The sequence below is a fragment of the Colletotrichum destructivum genome, chromosome 4, assembly GCF_034447905.1.
Source record: "Colletotrichum destructivum chromosome 4, complete sequence".
In the NCBI taxonomy this organism is placed as follows: domain Eukaryota; kingdom Fungi; phylum Ascomycota; class Sordariomycetes; order Glomerellales; family Glomerellaceae; genus Colletotrichum; species Colletotrichum destructivum.
Genome location: NC_085899.1, coordinates 2,894,286 through 2,909,319, shown reverse-complemented (window position 1 = coordinate 2,909,319; position 15,034 = coordinate 2,894,286). Strand labels below are relative to the sequence as shown.

The following is a 15,034-nucleotide window of genomic DNA, read 5'->3' as shown; positions in this document are numbered from 1 at the left end:
ACGGGGTCGACGGGGACTTAGTAAGCCCCTATCCCGCTTCCTCCTTCAGCAACACCGAAGCCCTTCCACCCTCTTCAGAACGTCCCGAAGTCCGTTTTCAAACCCTGCTGGCTTTTCGAGGCTCATGGAACCATATTCAACGGAGACGCCTGAGACTCAAAAGATGTCCTCTTTACTGGTATTTGACACCCACTTCAATTTGCCCTTGGCTATTTTGATTCCATAAATGAACCCCTACCTCTCTACCCCTGATCCGGCACCGACTTATTGCCTTCGAGTAATGAACTCTCGTGCAAATTGTATGCTTGCCCTTCGAAAATGGTTGTTCTGGGCTTCAAACGACCAACCGTTCGCCGTCCGTGTACCGATGTGCTGTGTTCCATGTTCGATATCACCTCTTCTTCCTTCAAACCCTCCAGACTCTTATGGCCTGTCTGACAGTAACTTTCCCTCATTTCTCGATATCCTTAAAGTTATCAAACGTCTGGTTCAGCTTTGCCGTGATCCCGGCCCGGAGCGCCTGTATCTCCTTGTCCCTCTTCTCCGACAACGCCAACAGATCCCGGTACTTCCTCTCCCACTCCGACTCGGCCTCGGCCGTCCCTTTCATGTTCGGCTTCTCCGTCTTCTCCTCGGGCCGCTTCCACCGGTTGTACATGACCGTCTGCACCATGTTGTAGTTCCCGCGGATCGTGCCCAGCCGGAACTGCCAGCTGCAGCTGTATGTTGCACGGTCCCCGTGCTCCTCCTCCCGCTTGATCCGCAGCTTGCTCGTCGTCATCAATGCCCGTCCGCCGGCCAGCGCTGCGAGGTTGACGAGAAACGCATCGTGGTTCGGCGCCGTCTGCCACATGCGCTCCACCGTCGTGTGCACGAGCGCGTACGCCTCCGCGATGCTGCACTTGCCAATCGGGTTGTCATGCGCGTCCACCCAGTCGCCGTTCGCCGTCTCGTGCGCAAAGTAGCCCAGCACCGCGTCGATATTGGTGCGGTCCTCCATGTTTTCGAACATGCCTATGGGGATATCGTTCGACAAGATGGGGACGCCGCGGCGTTGCGCAGTGGACAGTGGATCTTGGGCAGTCTGCGCGTGCACGTCTGCAAATGGTATCGCGGTCGGTGGCGCGTTGCTATGATTGTTGGTTGGTAATTCCACCGGCGGTGCGGACGTGGTCAGACTCGTTGGACCAGGTGATCGGCCCGCGGGGTCCCCGTTAACCAGGACGACCGGCGGAGGTGGTGTCGCGAGACGGACAGAGCCGCCTAATCGTTCTGGGACTTGGAGTGAGATGTTGGGCTTAGCCGGTCGCTGCGTCTGGGGCGGGTGGGCGATGTCGGGGCGCACAGCCGGCGGCACGCTGTTGGATAATGATGTCGGGGGTGTGATTGGCCCCATGATGCTCGTGGTATCGGAGCCTTTTCTCTTCGAAGCCGGTTCGTCGACCGGAAACGCCACAAATGGACCGTCGACATTGGTCTTATTCATCGGGGGCCTGCCGCGTGTTTTGCCGCTGCCTCCCGGGCCACCGCTCCTCCAGGCAGAAGACACAGCCTTAGCACCGTGTCGCCGGTGAGAGGCCTTGGGTCGTGACTGCGTGATTGCCGACCTGGGTTCGGCATCGCCCCAGAAGCCATCATTGCGTGTTGACGGTGTCAGCGCCGACATTGGGCCTTGCGGGTATGCCGTGAGAGGCGTCTGCGCCGTGTCATGAGCCGGCGGCCATCCTGATGCCGGTCCCGAACTGGTACTCAGTCTCGAAGGGTCGGAGCAGCCGAACGAAGCCCGGCCATCGGGGTGGGCGGACCACGGTCCAAGAGCCTCTCCCTGTCTCGGGCCATACCCGTTCCCGGTGGGCGGCGAGTCCAACCTCGCTCGTTGTGAGGGAGACTTGGCGAAATCGTCTTCATCTGGGCGTTTCCTACCACGCCTGGGCCGAATCTGCGGCAACAGCGCGCGGAGAGCCATGTCGTCCTCCGCCAATACGCCGTCCCTTCCCGCTTCACACACGGGGGTCGGGTCATTGGGGATCTTGGTCCAGTACGCATGAGGACGGTCCATCAAATACTCGAAAAAGGCATCCACGTGCATAGAATGCATCCAGCGCTATGAACAGTCAGCTCTTCCCATTTCATCAATCGTCAGAATTCAATCACCTTGAGCCGGACAGCATACTGCTGAATCTTCTGAGAACTCTGCCCCTTGTCCTGATCCGGCGGCTCGACGCCCAACTTCAGGGCCAATTCGGCCCAGGTCTTAATCTCCTTGGTCTCAAGTTGCTTTATGAGCAAAAAGAGAGTAAAAGTGCTGAAGGTCTTGCCGCCGCTCTTGGGAGGGACGCGGAATGCCTCCCGCAGAGCAGCGGCGTCCGTCTCGGGCGGCACGGCGGGGTTGCAGTACAAGATGAAGCTAATGTAGGCATCCTCGATCGTCTCGGCCGTCACGTCCGTGTCCGGAAGAGTGGGCCTCGCCACGGGGACAGTGGAAGGCGTCGCGGTTGATGACAGTGGGGTAGTGGTAGTGGTAGTAGCAGTAGTAGTAGCAGCAGCAGCAGTAGTAGTAAGAGTAGTAGGGGCAGCGGCCGTTGTGTGCTGCTGCCGTATTATGGACGGCGACGGGGAATGCCCATGCAGGTCGGCAGTATGCGGCGGCGGCTGAGATTGATGCTGCATCGTGGACTGCGGGGATATCATCGCGCATCAGTCGGTTTTGGATGGCCCAGGAAATAAAACACCATCGCCGACCAAGTGTCCGCTGATTCGCGCATCGAGAGCACACGCGGAGGTGGGGGATCAAGAAGCCCAAAGACGCGACGTGGACGGGGGTCGCGGATGCATCGCCGTGAGGACGGAGTCTCTGCTAGGTAGCCGATAAAGAGGGTCCCCGAACGAGAGCCCGAGTCTTTGGGTCGCTCGCGGCACACTCTGAACCGTGTCTCAGTTCCTTGGGATTACAGATTCAACGGTTCTTTCGAGGTGAGAGAGAAGCCCTGGTTAATCTAAACATCTTTCAGTTGAAGCTGGCAAAAGAAGTCGGGGTCAGTCTCGGGTCCTAGCAAATTGCTCCTGCGAAGACGGCGCTGCAGCTGCAGTGCAAGGACATTGGAGCGGAACGTGCTAAAATTAGCCTCTGCTCGAGAAAAGTGACCTGCAGGCTCCCTAGGTAGCTGCAAGCAGCCTGTGCCAGTGGTGCTCTTGGGGTTGCTAGGGCCGCCCGGATGTTGAAGAAAATCCCCCGAGAGAGGAGCTGAATGGCCAGGGGGCACGGTGGATCCGGCAGCGGCAGCCGTGTCAAAACACGACACAGTACGGTCCGCGCGACACTGTACGATGTCATCATTGATTGGTTTCCCCAGATCGCCTCGCCTCCTGGTATAAGTATTGATTAGTCACTTGCTTCACTTCGGTCTCGCTTCCTTGCGGCCCCAGTTTCGGGCTTATCACGCCGGCCGTGCTCGTCAAGTCCGATCTGATCTTGCTGTTGATGTCTGGGCTATTGGACTAGTTATCAAATAGACTCTGACAAAGTATCTGGAGACCGGTACAAACGTTGTTCTCCATTGTGAAACGGGATAGCGATGAGAGCTGCAGGACCAAAGGCCAGACAAGGCGGACGATACATCTGTGCAGACAGTAGTTTTTGTTATTCAAGGACATCGAGCTCTGCATTTTGCGCCATGTTCCATGAGAGCAAAGACGGCAATGTGCATAATGCAGCCCTGCCATGACGGAAACCAATGCCTCTACCCTACGCCCTTGACTAATCCCCATGCTGCTTGGTGTTGCTTGATGGTTACCCGGTCTCCACCCTCCACAGACATCTCCAATGTCTCCAACAGCCCCAACTTGACTAATCCCTTCAGACGGTCCAGCCCTATCATCGGAATGACGTGATTGCTCTCTAACAAGCATGGTTCATTTTATGGTTCGAATGGCTTCATTTCTCAGCATTGATTTGAAATACAAGACTCGAGCGTCGACGAGTATATAAAAAGACGAGGCCTCATCTCGAAACAAAAAATCTATTTTCACAATTCGCATTGGTGTCCCAATTTCTATCATTTCAAGGAAACTCTCCCTAATATCTATCTCATCGTGACATCTACCAAACTCACCTTGAACACCGGCATCATATTTCATCACTTTAAAAAGTAGCTTCGCAACCACACAGACCTCCCTAATGGCCATTGATACAGTCCCCCGCGGCGACGTCCGCGCAACCCTGAACTTCTATGCCGCGCCACCGGACAACTCTACCCCCTACAACACAATCAACCCGGAAGGCCCCCCCGGCAGGAACTACGGCGACAGTCCCACAGAGACCCTCCTCCATGACATCCGCGGCCGCGAGTCCGACTTCAACCTCGACCGCGACGCCTTTGCCGTCATCCGCAACCTCCCGCCCTCGTCCGAGAAGGACTTCGTCGATGACGACTCCGTCAAGCAGAATTACTACCCGGAGCTCGAGAAGCTCCTCCTCGAACACGTCCCAGGTAGCAACCGCGTCATCTTCTTCGACCACACCATCCGCCGTGCCGACCCAAAAGCCCTCCGGAATCCCGTCACCCGCGTCCACATCGACCAGACACCGGTTTCCGTGATCCAGCGCATCAAGAGGCACCTGCCAGAGGAGGCCGACAAGCTGCTCGCGGGCCGTTACCGCATCATCAACGTCTGGCGCCCGCTTAACAAGAACCCCGTCGAGTCATTCCCGCTCGGCTTCGCGTCGTCCTCGACCCTGGCTGACGAGGACATTGTGCCCATCGAGCACCGGTATACCACAGGGTACACCGGCCAGACAGCGGGTATTAAGTTCAGCCCGGATCAGAAGTGGTACTACTTGAGCGGCATGACGGGCGACGAGCGGCTGTTGCTTGAGTGCTTCGACAGCGAGGGTCTTCGTGACGGTACTGGGGTCTCAGGTGGGCGATTGGCTCATACCGCCTTTGAAGATCCAAGGACTAGGGCTGACGCTGAGGGTCGCCAGAGCATTGAAGTTCGCGCACTGGTCTTTGGGCCTTGAGGGGGAGATAAGCGTTCAGTATGGGAGTCCCAGTTTACGAGTCAATGAGAATATGAATATTTTGTTTATGAGCATCGGGGGGTATCAATGCAGGCGATTGGTTCTGAATCCAGATGAGAACTTCTTTCTCCATCAGTGCAAGCCCCTATTGTCATTTGCCGCCCTTTTGTGTGAATGCGCGCGCGCGCGTGTCATAGAGTTGGTGTATAGACCACGAAATGCAATCCTCAGTCATGAGAAGTCCTAAGAAAAAACAAATAAGAAACGCAAGCTTGCTCAGCGCGGTGCAGTTTGACCGCAATGGAGGGGGCTGTTGTCCCCGAATATCATTCACATGCACTGGCCAACCCCCACCCAGTTTTCCTAAACGCCGAAACACCATTCTACTTCTCGTATGTCGTCACTGGTTCTTGCGACCCTTGCCACGGGAGCTCCCCTGCCGACTCATTGCTGTCCCTCCTGCAGCACTGCTGGTGCGGCTCATGGGGACGGCGGCGACAGCGGCAAGTGACAGCGGCGGTGCTTCGTCTCGAACGCTGCTCTCGATCGGCATCAGATCCTCCCTAAATCTCGTCGGGTCCGGTCGGGGACCAGGATTGAATCCCGTGTGGGGAGTGTTGGTGTACGGGGTGATAGAAGCCTCAAGAAGCTTCCTGCTACCGTTGGGATGATCGATCGAATCGCCAGGTTTGTGGTTCGCATCGTACTTCTTGAACAAATCCATAACCATGATATCGGAGTTGATCTCCTCATGCGACAGGGGTTGCGGCAGGTTGCCATCCGTGTTTCCTCTGACTGGTTTGAAGTAGTTGGTCACGTTGACCGCCGGGAGTTTGGCAGGCTCATGCGGCTGCATAATCTCAAGATACTTGGGCAACTCGAGCCCATTGGCTCCCTCTACGGCGTCAATCAGATTCTGGTTGATGCCGGCCCTTGTGCTTCTCGTGGCGTGGGAACTCGTGCGCTCCATGGTCGGGGCTGACAGAACAGCCTCGCTGTCCTGGTCGCCATTCTCGTCGCCCTGGCCGGAATCGCTGCCGGGGGAAGAGCCTCCGTTCGCATAAGGCTTGTGCCTGAGGACATACTTGTGGGAAGCGACGGCTGCTTGGTTGTATGCCAGAGAGAGCTCCTTGTCAGTAAAGAGCTTATCAATGCTGTAGGCTGGACCGTTTTGTTTTGCGGCAACCCGGAGCTTCTCGTTCTGCCAGAGAGGTGTCGTGCTGTTAGGATCGAGAGCCCGTCTGGAGGGGACAGGAGAGCCGTCGTCTTCGCCCGGATTCCTCTTGCGCTTCTTGCCATCCGCGTAGCCGGCGAGCTCCTCGGCATCTTTGCGCAGTCTTGTCGCGCGCTTTCCGTGGGTGCCTCCAGGGCTGGCTGGGTTCGTAATGCTGAACTGGTTGGGGTGGAGCAGCAGCGCTGACGAATCGGAGATCTCCAGCGCCTCCTTCTCCTTGTTCAGGCGGTACTTTCTCGAGAGCAGAGTATTGACGAGACGGTCCCGAAGGGTAGCCGAGAGGGCCTGGTGCTCGCGCTTTGCTGTCTCGACCTTGTAGAGGTATTCGTTCTTGTACTGGTGTAGGCGGCGCTCGTGCTCGTGCTGTTGGGCCGATTGTTAGCTTGGCCGACGGGGGCGGAGGGGAGAAAAGTCAATCGCACTTACCATGTGTTGAAGCAAATGAAAGTCTCGGTACTCGATGAGATCCTCGATGCCTTGAACGAAGTCCTCGAATTTGGGACCTGCCATCTGCAGCAAAGTCCGGTTGCTGTCGGACAGCGCCTCTTGTCCCTGGGACTCCTCGTGCTCTTGGCGCAGGCTGGCGATGACATTCAGAACGTCGTCGGCGTACGGGTCGATGCGCTGGACGAGGTTGGTGTCGACTTGGACCTTCTGCAGCTGATCACGGTATCCGAGATCACGGTCTCGGCTGAACTTCTCCTGCAAGTTCGCAATCTTGTCGACAAGGGCCTGGCGCTTGCGGTCGCGCTTCGATTGGGGTGCCGGAGATGCTCGCCCTGCCCTGTGCTGGGCGGAGGCACCACCCAAATTGGGGGCTGCTGCTTCGTTGGTTGCCATTGTGGCAATGGAGAGAAGGTTTTTTTATCGGTCGGCTCGACTGCGCACTTCTCGGGTTTGGTTGAGAAGGGGGGTCTTGTTGTAATTTGGGAGTGGAAAATCGGCTTGGTGATGGGAGGAATAATCGTCAACCGTCGCAAACCGGAGCTCGACCGGGACGAGTAGTGTGGAAGGGGAAAGAAGCCAAAAAGGTTCGAGAGTGAGTCTGAGGGAGAACAGGCCACTCAATCACTGCTCTCGGGTAAGAGAAACTATGTCCAGATGCCCATTCGCAACGGCAGCTCTCATCGAGTTGTTTGTGTGGGAGACCAAGAACCGGAGAAGTGAGGGCAAGTGGACTGGTGCTGTGGTTCTCGCCTTGTCAGCCTTCTTCCCGCTAAGTGAGTGCATGTACTTCTGTACCTGACCGCTGGAGGGGCTGAGTTTTCTTATTGGATGGGGATCACCCGACGACTTCCGCAGGAGCCAGCCAGGTTCAGCGGGCGGAAGGGATGAAAAACAGCAGCTCTTAGACCACTCACTCAACTGCCAGGGCACTGTGCACGCCGAGTTTCGGCCGGTCCTCTCGGAGGATGTTGGATCTCGCACAGTACGTAAGAGCCTACATCCAACATGACTTTGCGCAAGACACCACAATTTATTCGCGAGAGAACTATCAAGGCCAAAATGCAGAACGTAGGGACCTCGCTGTCATTCTGTAATATACCTAGGAACAAGTACAGGCCAGGCGCTCTGTTAGGGCATCACTGGCGAGCGTAAGGTACTGGACCACGGAAAGCTTCCCCAACAACGCAATCGTGAGCTGGGATTTGAATCATCTTCGCATTTCCCTGCCAATGCCGGGCCAGGCCCTACAATCCATTTCTGAGCTTCTGGAGCTGGCTCATCAAGCCATAGCCTCCAAGATACGTCTTGTTCTCCGCCGCATCGGCATGAATACTCCCTTTCCTCGCCCGTCCATCGGCCCCATCCCTCCTACTCGCCTTGTCAGCCTCCCTCATGAGATCCCTGTGCCGGTCTTCGACCATTTTGGCCAGACTCTCGATGAACCTTGTCCTGCCTTTCTCCTCCGCCGTTCCTTTCCACACCTTGTTCAGCTCCTTGAGCTCTTCGATACGCTGCGCCGCCTCCTCGATCCCCTTCACCGGGTCCTCCGACTTGGTCAGCAGCTGTGAGATCTCGTCCCGCAGCTGCTGGAGGACCTGCTGTCCCTTCTCTTCCGTACTGTGCTGCTCCGCCCCGGGATCCGGCGCCGAGACGGACAGGAAGGATGAGCTAACCGAGAGCTCTGACGGTGGGAAGACGAACTCCATGGCGTCGCCAAAAGTCTTGATGACGGTGTCAAGGCGGGAGCGAACGACCGTCAAGGTCCGTAGCTGGTGAATGTACGGTGGCTCTTGAGGCGTATCTCGCTCCGTAAACGTGTTCTCGTCTGCCTTAATGGCCCCGGAAGATCCTCTCCTTTCCTCTCCATCCGTAGCCTTGAGGCCTGTCTCGTCCGTAGCACCCTGCGTAGGACGCTCTCCAAGGCCACCGGGCGCGAACTTCTTGATGTCCTCCTGCAACGTCTCATTCATGGTCTCTGCAAGACTCAATGTCTCGCCTCGCAGAAGCTCGACCTCATATGCAAGTCGACTGCCGCTTCTCAGAATGTCGTCCGTCATCTGGGTGAGCGTGCCCGAAAGCCTCGTCGTATGAATGTTCAGATGAGACAGCAGCGTCTGCGCCTCATTGGACAGTTCCGCCAGCGGGATGGCCTGGCCACCGCTTCGTGACGATTGACTGCTCCCATGCTGAAGAGGCGAGAGCGTGGCGTTCAAATAAGCGGCAGGGTCGAACGAAGGGTCCAAAAAGTCCTGGAGAAAATCGTCCGTTACGTGGCTCGACTTCGGCTCGGTGGTTGTTGGCCTGGACTCTTGACGGGTGTGGATGGGGAGGTTCTTGGGGGCGCCGGCATTACTGCTTTGACGTCGGCGCGATGCCGACTTGGAATCCCACGACATCTTCCAAGGGAGTATATAGAGATCTAGAAGTGCGGTGCCTGCTGGACTTTCATGAGCCGATGCCTCACAGAGGACAGATATCTTCTGGATGAGATGAACTTACTCCATGACTTCACTAACCGCGAGGTTGGCTGGGCAGCTGGCCCCACTTTCGCCCGCTGTCGCTCTCCCTTAAGCGAACACCACGGCGGCGCCAAGTGCCGGGGATGGATGACCTTGAGGCATTGGTCGATCAATACAACTTCCACTCCCTGGGTTGAGTTTTTACAATTAATGTTTTGTTATAATCGATCTCCCAAAATTCATTTCGTAACATATCTGCTGGGATTATCTTCCCGATATTTACAATGGTCTAAAAGCAAAATTATCTGCCTGTCGTTACTGGGTATCTTTCGGCCATAGAAGCTCCCGACGGTACAAACACCTAATCATCGTCACGAACACAATGATCCATACAACTAGTAGACAAGCGGCCATGGCACATCCGAAGATCTGCAGTCCGTTGTTCTGGAAGACCTTGCCGAGGGCGGTGGTAGAAGTCACCAACGCCGTGTTCGGGAAAACAAATGACCACCACGTCATCTGGAAAGGCATCTTGCTTTCTGGTCGCACATATTTCCAAAGAGACCCGACAGAAACAATGAAGAACCACATTGATAGTCCCCATAGCCACAGACCAATCATGACCGACATGACCTTGATGATAGGAACGGCAATATCGACGCCCAGGAAGTTGCTGGGTAGAATAGTATCTGCTTGGTTGCCGAGTTGCACTTTGAACGGTCAGCCGAATTCCCTCATAATGCAAATAGTGGTGTTACCTAGTCCTCCCACTGTAAACGCAAACGGTCCGATGGAAATAAACTAGTTCATGGTCAGCCTGAATCTGCTTAAGTAGTGGCATGTGGACTTCTTGGTACTACGCACCACACCAGGACGTTGGAAATCCCTGGGTAGCTTCTGTGTCATCAACCGATATATGAACGCAGCCGAGATCATGAACGCAATCAGACATCCTGCTCCCTGAGTGGCAACGGCACAAAGGGCTATTGCGGTAGTGTTAAGAGTGACGGTATGCTGATTCGTCTGAGTTGCGGCTTGGATGAGTGTGCTCGCGAAAGGTGCTGTGAGAAGCAGAGGGTAGGCTGGGAAGACCCATGTTGGTGTCATGGTGTGAATGGGGAAAGCTCTACGGCATAGTCAGCAGGGCTGCAATTACCAGCAAGGCGAACAGAGATTGGCGCTCACAGTGTCGACCAGAGAACCATGTAGATAGTCGAGCTAGCTATCACGCTCAAGGCTATATAGAACCAAAACAGAATTTGCATGACTCGAAGGAGCCATGGACCAACATTTGGGACGCCGAATTGGCATATGTTGATCGATATGATGGCCAATCTAAGGATGTTTAGTTGATGATCTACCAAGTCAGGCCAAGAGACTCACGAGACAACGGATGAAGGAATAAACAAGGACTCCGTTTGGTCGGTGAAAGAGTGCGTCAGCGTTCCTGGTCGCAATTTGAAGCGAAAACCAGCGAGCACACAGTTCATGATGAAGAGGATGACATTGAGTAAAAAAAAAGCAATGGCTATGCCGTTGAGCCAAGCAGCTTGGTATGGGACTGTTCGGTGGTCAGTAAAGTTTCAACACACCCAAACTGACCATGCATACGAGAGTGTATCACGTTTGCCATTCCTCCAGTGGCCTATGGCATATCAGCATCTTGATGAAGCGGCGTCTGGTGTTCGCTGCTCACCATTGTCTGTTACTCGTTAGCCACGAAACCCGCCCAATCGGTACGATCTAGGTTACTCACCATTGTAAACCAGGTCCATGTGTGACAGGCGATCCGGTCTCGAATTCCCACCTTCTGGAAGCTGGAACGATTCTCTTTGCTAGCTTTCGCGTTATCGGACTTGGACTCGTTCGACTCTGCCCGCCCTTCGACAGAGGGAAGCGCCCCATCCCCCGATTCCAGGACAAGTCCATGAGACGAGTGGGGACCGAAAGGAGGTCGTCTGAGGGGGGACTTTGGCGTTTGAAATGAAGTGGACGGAGTGTCGTTGGCTTGAGCGAAATACGAAGTGCGGTTGTTCTCGTCAGGGGTTTGATAGCCGTAGTCGGCTACCACTTCATTGGCGGGGGCCATTTTGCTGTTGGAGAATCCCAATCTTCCGGTCCTTTTGCCAGGAGCTTGGACACAACATAAAGCGGAAATAGCAGGCTGGGCTCAGCATTGGAGAGGGCGATGTTCATATAGACGAGGTTTGTGATGAAGACAACATGGTCGAGGAACAGTGAACCAAGATCGAACAGAGGCATGCTCAGAAGTGGGCGTGCGTCCAGGGACGCAGTTCCGCACAGCGCCGGCTCGGCCAGAAAAAAAAAAGTGTGGTTTTGGGGACGTGAGGGGGGATGATTAGCCGGTGTTGACGTCTTGAGACGTGGGTGGGTGGATATAGTCAGATGCCCGCCCTGGGCTGGGTGTGGTCGTGGTGCGAGGCCACAAGCGCAGATCCCAGCTCCTTCCTTGCGCAAGAGTGAGCTATGAGTCGTCCCGTGGCTGCGGCCAAGGTTGAGTTGTGTGGGTGTCGTTGGGTTCCGTTCGGTCTTGTCCGTTGACGACTACCACAACGGAAGATTCTGGTGGGTTGTGGCGGCAGCCGCGTGGATGAAGCACACCAAAACGACGCGCGCACTAAACAGTGAAGTATCTAAGGTGGATAGAGATAGGACACAGCGATGGGGGAGGATTGGAAGATTACACCACAGAGGTCCGTCCTGTCGACGCGTTTATGTCGTCAGAGGGTTCTTGGGCGTTATGGAGAAATGGACCAGCTTGGTGAGTGAGGCAGACCCCAGGAGAAGTTGAAGTGTGTAAAGTGGTGCCTGCGTCATCTAAAAGTTGCAGCAGGAATCGGATAGCAGGTGCAAAACACTGGATAAGGTGGAACGCCCAGAAACCCGGATGCACCCTGCCGTGGATGACACAGCAGGACTGGGGGTCACAGCACACTCTGTGGGGAACGGAACCCTCTTCGGAAACGGCACCCAGATAGTTCAACGAAAAAGCAGCTTTATCACCACCACCAAGTCGCGAGTCCCAAAACACTATCTCGTGTGCAACGTAATCTGTAGACCTACGACTGGCGGATCGATTTAATTGGTTACGTAGTATCTTATGGGGGTTGAGTAGCAACATCCTAGCCAGACAGGAGAGAAACAATGGCATCCGCATCTGCAGCGATGGAGCGGCGGTCAGCGTGTCCGCGCTAGGTACTCTGATCAGTGATCACCCGCATCTTTATCCCATCGTTGGCATCTGATGATACCTAGGGATGATTGCCGAAAACACTAGGCGGAAGACTATTTTAGTGTACTTAGGTAAGTACCTTGGTAGTGGGAGAAGTCAATGGCTTGCACGTTGACCGTTTCCCAAGACTTTTGACCTCATTCTCCAATCTTGCGTTGGCGCTTGGGCCTTGGAGAACGTTGCTGGCTGGCTCCAGTGTGGAAGGTGTTCGTACCGCCTGAATAGTGGAGAGACCGCTGCCTTGCTGCTGCTAGGTCCCCCATCCTAGTGTGCCTGCCCAGTGAGGTGCATCGTAACTATCTTGGTACTTTGGTACCTACCTACCCGAGCAGGTAATCGACATCTCTCCTTAGGTAGGTACCTATCAGGGAGCTCAACGATGTTTTCAACGACCAACACAGGATCCTGTTACTCGACAACACCCGTCGTTCGAGACCCCCCGACCATGAACAACAACAGGCGCTCTGCATGCGTCCGATTTTTCTGACGTACAAGGCAGGATGCAGGGTCTCCTCTTACAATGGCCACTTCGACTGTATCTCTTGATCCATTTATTTTATGCAACCCGGAAACCGCTTCTTTTGTGACTGTCGCGAGTAACCTGTCTCTTCGCGCCCTGTCTTCCCAGACGCGCTTCTTGTCTGCAGAAGAACTACTTGCCGGTGTTCAAGAGGGCAAGGTACTGGTTTCTAAGGCCCAGACGTGTCGCCTTCTGGTCTCCGTTGTTCTAGAAGGCGAAGACTCCGGTAGGTCTCACGTCTTTGCCGGCCAGGTCGCGCGTCATCTGTTAGATTGTCCTGTGGGTGACACCAAGAGCGTATGGGAGAGGGAAGCTAATGAATGTATAGATATGGGCTCGGTTGGGGCTTCTCTTGACTTTCGAAGCAGACAATCCGCCCGGCTCACGACACCTATCATTCACAATCGCGCATCTATACCAAACTTCATCCCCAAACATGCCCCACGGCACTGTAGTTGCCATACTGCAACACGCCACGTGCTCCCTCCACTTCCATCGGGAGCTATGCAAACTCAAGGAACCCCGGATGAACATTCCCGATCCCTTCATCCTGCCTAAAAACGATGTGAATCTTGACGACTTGTCTCTGGCGTAGGTCCCGGACTACGACGTTCATGAATATCCATCCACACAAGACTCCGGCATTTACCTTCTAAACGCCAATGCCGCCGCTGCGACAGGTCCGCAGAAGCAAGAGTACGCAGACAACATAGCGATACCATCTTCTACAGTAAAGGGGCTGTTGGAGGCTAGTTTCAACGCTCTGGTTGCCGGCCAAAGGTGTTCCGTGGGTATTCGAGTCGTCAAGGGCATGGAATCGCCTCCGTTGGTTCGCCTGGCACCTGAAGTTTTCAACATAAAGTACCTCTCGGTATGATCATCCTTGTTCGGAGACGTATGTCATGATCACGAGTAAACTAACAGGAGACAGTCGCTTATTTCCCGGTCGTATCTCCTTCCAAGTTTATCATCTGTCTTTGCCGACTTGAAAAATATTGAATCCAGACAAATACAGACTTTGACTAAGAACAGAGTCGAGGGCCAAGCTAGCGGAGCCAAGGGCGATGCGAGCGAAGTCATCCGGCAACAGCTGTGGCGATTGACGCGGACATGGCTTCCACCCTTTCAGAAGGGCGACTTTCGACAGCGAGGGGCTCGTGAACCAGCGGCGATGGATGACAATATGCTTTCGATGCCGGAAGCATGTGGTTTTGCCGATGACGAAGCTGCACCTGAGAACCATTTCCCCGTCGGCGATGGACCATATCAAGAAGTAGATGTGGAGCTCGATTTCTGTGAAAGCTACATCAGACAAGATCAATTGTCGGAACCGGAACAGGAGCAATACAGCTATGACGACTGGAGTTCGCCACCTGAGGCAGTGGACGGCTATCCATATTCGTCCCCGTTTCTCCCTACAAATGACACTATAGGCCAACGAGGGGGAGATGTGGATGACGACGAAGCCTGTTACGCTGGGTTTTCCACTGACCACGATGCCAAGTTCGACCCTTACAACTTAGGGACTACTAGCTCGCCGTTATCGCAAGAAATTGGCCCAGACCGCTTTGAATTTGAGGAATCACACGAGAGGAACCTGAAAAGTCGCAGGTTGAGTCGGGACTCAGCACCAATATTACCTTTGTTGACAGATCACGCTGTTACTGTTCATGATTACGAACCCTTTAGCAACTGGTGGAGTTCCGATATTGACTTGGGGGAAGAGCAGCCTGCGGCGCATGGCGAGATCGGTGAACTTCACGAGCCAGTATGGGCTTCTCCCCGGAACGAGGGCCATTTGCAGTTCCAAAAATTGTCATCTGAAGCAGGGGACGATGTTGGAAGTTGTTCACAAAACGACCAAGGGGGGTTTGATGGCTTTGAGGATACATATTGGGAACCGATGTCTCAAGCTCCCACATACTTAAGTAGTTCCTCGGAAATGGTTGAGGTGGAGGGTGGGTTTGAGAATGGATGGGCGTTTTGATATCACCACTAAGAACAAATGCTCTGCTGCAGTTGAGAAATGAGGGTCTGGTAATCCAAAATATAAAATGATCATTTCGAAGAAACTTGTATGTCGAATGCAACCTGCGACATA

The 15,034-nt window shown here is 54.7% G+C and overlaps 7 protein-coding genes across 7 annotated transcripts; 2 read left to right on the top strand and 5 right to left on the bottom strand.

Moving 5' to 3' along the window:
• Positions 1-206: 206 nt before the first annotated feature.
• Positions 207-3,225, bottom strand: CDEST_06801 (Putative ARS binding protein). The gene is made up of 2 exons (XM_062922960.1): positions 2,155-3,225; positions 207-2,104 (listed from the first exon to the last, which is right to left on the bottom strand). The coding sequence occupies exons 1-2, from the start codon at positions 2,689-2,691 to the stop codon at positions 452-454; spliced, it is 2,190 nt and encodes a 729-aa protein (XP_062779011.1). The 5' UTR covers positions 2,692-3,225; the 3' UTR covers positions 207-451.
• Positions 3,226-3,952: 727 nt separating this feature from the next.
• On the bottom strand, positions 3,953-7,436 carry CDEST_06799 (uncharacterized protein). The gene is made up of 2 exons (XM_062922958.1): positions 6,681-7,436; positions 3,953-6,617 (listed from the first exon to the last, which is right to left on the bottom strand). The coding sequence occupies exons 1-2, from the start codon at positions 7,092-7,094 to the stop codon at positions 5,421-5,423; spliced, it is 1,611 nt and encodes a 536-aa protein (XP_062779009.1). The 5' UTR covers positions 7,095-7,436; the 3' UTR covers positions 3,953-5,420.
• Positions 4,178-5,020, top strand: CDEST_06800 (Putative hydroxylase/desaturase AsaB; the record flags this gene model as incomplete). The annotated part of the gene is made up of 1 exon (XM_062922959.1): positions 4,178-5,020. The coding sequence occupies one exon, from the start codon at positions 4,178-4,180 to the stop codon at positions 5,018-5,020; it is 843 nt and encodes a 280-aa protein (XP_062779010.1).
• A 333-nt stretch (positions 7,437-7,769) lies between the features above and the next one.
• On the bottom strand, positions 7,770-9,175 carry CDEST_06798 (uncharacterized protein). The gene has a single exon (XM_062922957.1). The coding sequence runs from the start codon at positions 9,095-9,097 to the stop codon at positions 7,946-7,948; it is 1,152 nt and encodes a 383-aa protein (XP_062779008.1). The 5' UTR covers positions 9,098-9,175; the 3' UTR covers positions 7,770-7,945.
• A 175-nt stretch (positions 9,176-9,350) lies between these two features.
• On the bottom strand, positions 9,351-10,795 carry CDEST_06797 (Putative transporter protein SLAC1/Mae1/ Ssu1/TehA). Its single transcript, XM_062922956.1, has 6 exons — positions 10,772-10,795; positions 10,544-10,721; positions 10,346-10,495; positions 10,025-10,286; positions 9,919-9,961; positions 9,351-9,870 (listed from the first exon to the last, which is right to left on the bottom strand). Exons 1-6 carry the CDS (start codon positions 10,791-10,793, stop codon positions 9,476-9,478), a joined length of 1,050 nt encoding a protein of 349 aa, XP_062779007.1. The 5' UTR covers positions 10,794-10,795; the 3' UTR covers positions 9,351-9,475.
• Position 10,796: 1 nt separating this feature from the next.
• On the bottom strand, positions 10,797-11,989 carry CDEST_06796 (uncharacterized protein). Its single transcript, XM_062922955.1, has 2 exons — positions 10,917-11,989; positions 10,797-10,862 (listed from the first exon to the last, which is right to left on the bottom strand). The coding sequence occupies exons 1-2, from the start codon at positions 11,247-11,249 to the stop codon at positions 10,806-10,808; spliced, it is 390 nt and encodes a 129-aa protein (XP_062779006.1). The 5' UTR covers positions 11,250-11,989; the 3' UTR covers positions 10,797-10,805.
• A 944-nt stretch (positions 11,990-12,933) lies between these two features.
• On the top strand, positions 12,934-14,928 carry CDEST_06795 (uncharacterized protein; the record flags this gene model as incomplete). Its single annotated transcript, XM_062922954.1, has 3 exons — positions 12,934-13,230; positions 13,529-13,804; positions 13,865-14,928. 3 exons carry the CDS (start codon positions 12,934-12,936, stop codon positions 14,918-14,920), a joined length of 1,629 nt encoding a protein of 542 aa, XP_062779005.1. The 3' UTR covers positions 14,921-14,928.
• Between the last annotated feature and the right edge of the window lie 106 nt (positions 14,929-15,034).

Coding starts and splice junctions, on each gene's coding strand:
- CDEST_06801 (XM_062922960.1), bottom strand. CDS start 2,691: ATGATATCCCCGCAGTCCACGATGCAGCATCAATCTCAGCCGCCGCCG. Junction 2,105..2,154: donor AGTATGCTGTCCGGCTCAAG/GTGATTGAATTC, acceptor GACTGTTCATAG/CGCTGGATGCATTCTATGCA.
- CDEST_06799 (XM_062922958.1), bottom strand. CDS start 7,094: ATGGCAACCAACGAAGCAGCAGCCCCCAATTTGGGTGGTGCCTCCGCC. Junction 6,618..6,680: donor TTCATTTGCTTCAACACATG/GTAAGTGCGATT, acceptor TCGGCCCAACAG/CACGAGCACGAGCGCCGCCT.
- CDEST_06798 (XM_062922957.1), bottom strand. CDS start 9,097: ATGTCGTGGGATTCCAAGTCGGCATCGCGCCGACGTCAAAGCAGTAAT.
- CDEST_06797 (XM_062922956.1), bottom strand. CDS start 10,793: ATGGCAAACGTGATACACTCTC. Junction 10,496..10,543: donor ATTCCTTCATCCGTTGTCTC/GTGAGTCTCTTG, acceptor AAACATCCTTAG/ATTGGCCATCATATCGATCA. Junction 9,871..9,918: donor GTTTACAGTGGGAGGACTAG/GTAACACCACTA, acceptor GACCGTTCAAAG/TGCAACTCGGCAACCAAGCA.
- CDEST_06796 (XM_062922955.1), bottom strand. CDS start 11,249: ATGGCCCCCGCCAATGAAGTGGTAGCCGACTACGGCTATCAAACCCCT. Junction 10,863..10,916: donor CATGGACCTGGTTTACAATG/GTGAGTAACCTA, acceptor AACGAGTAACAG/ACAATGGTGAGCAGCGAACA.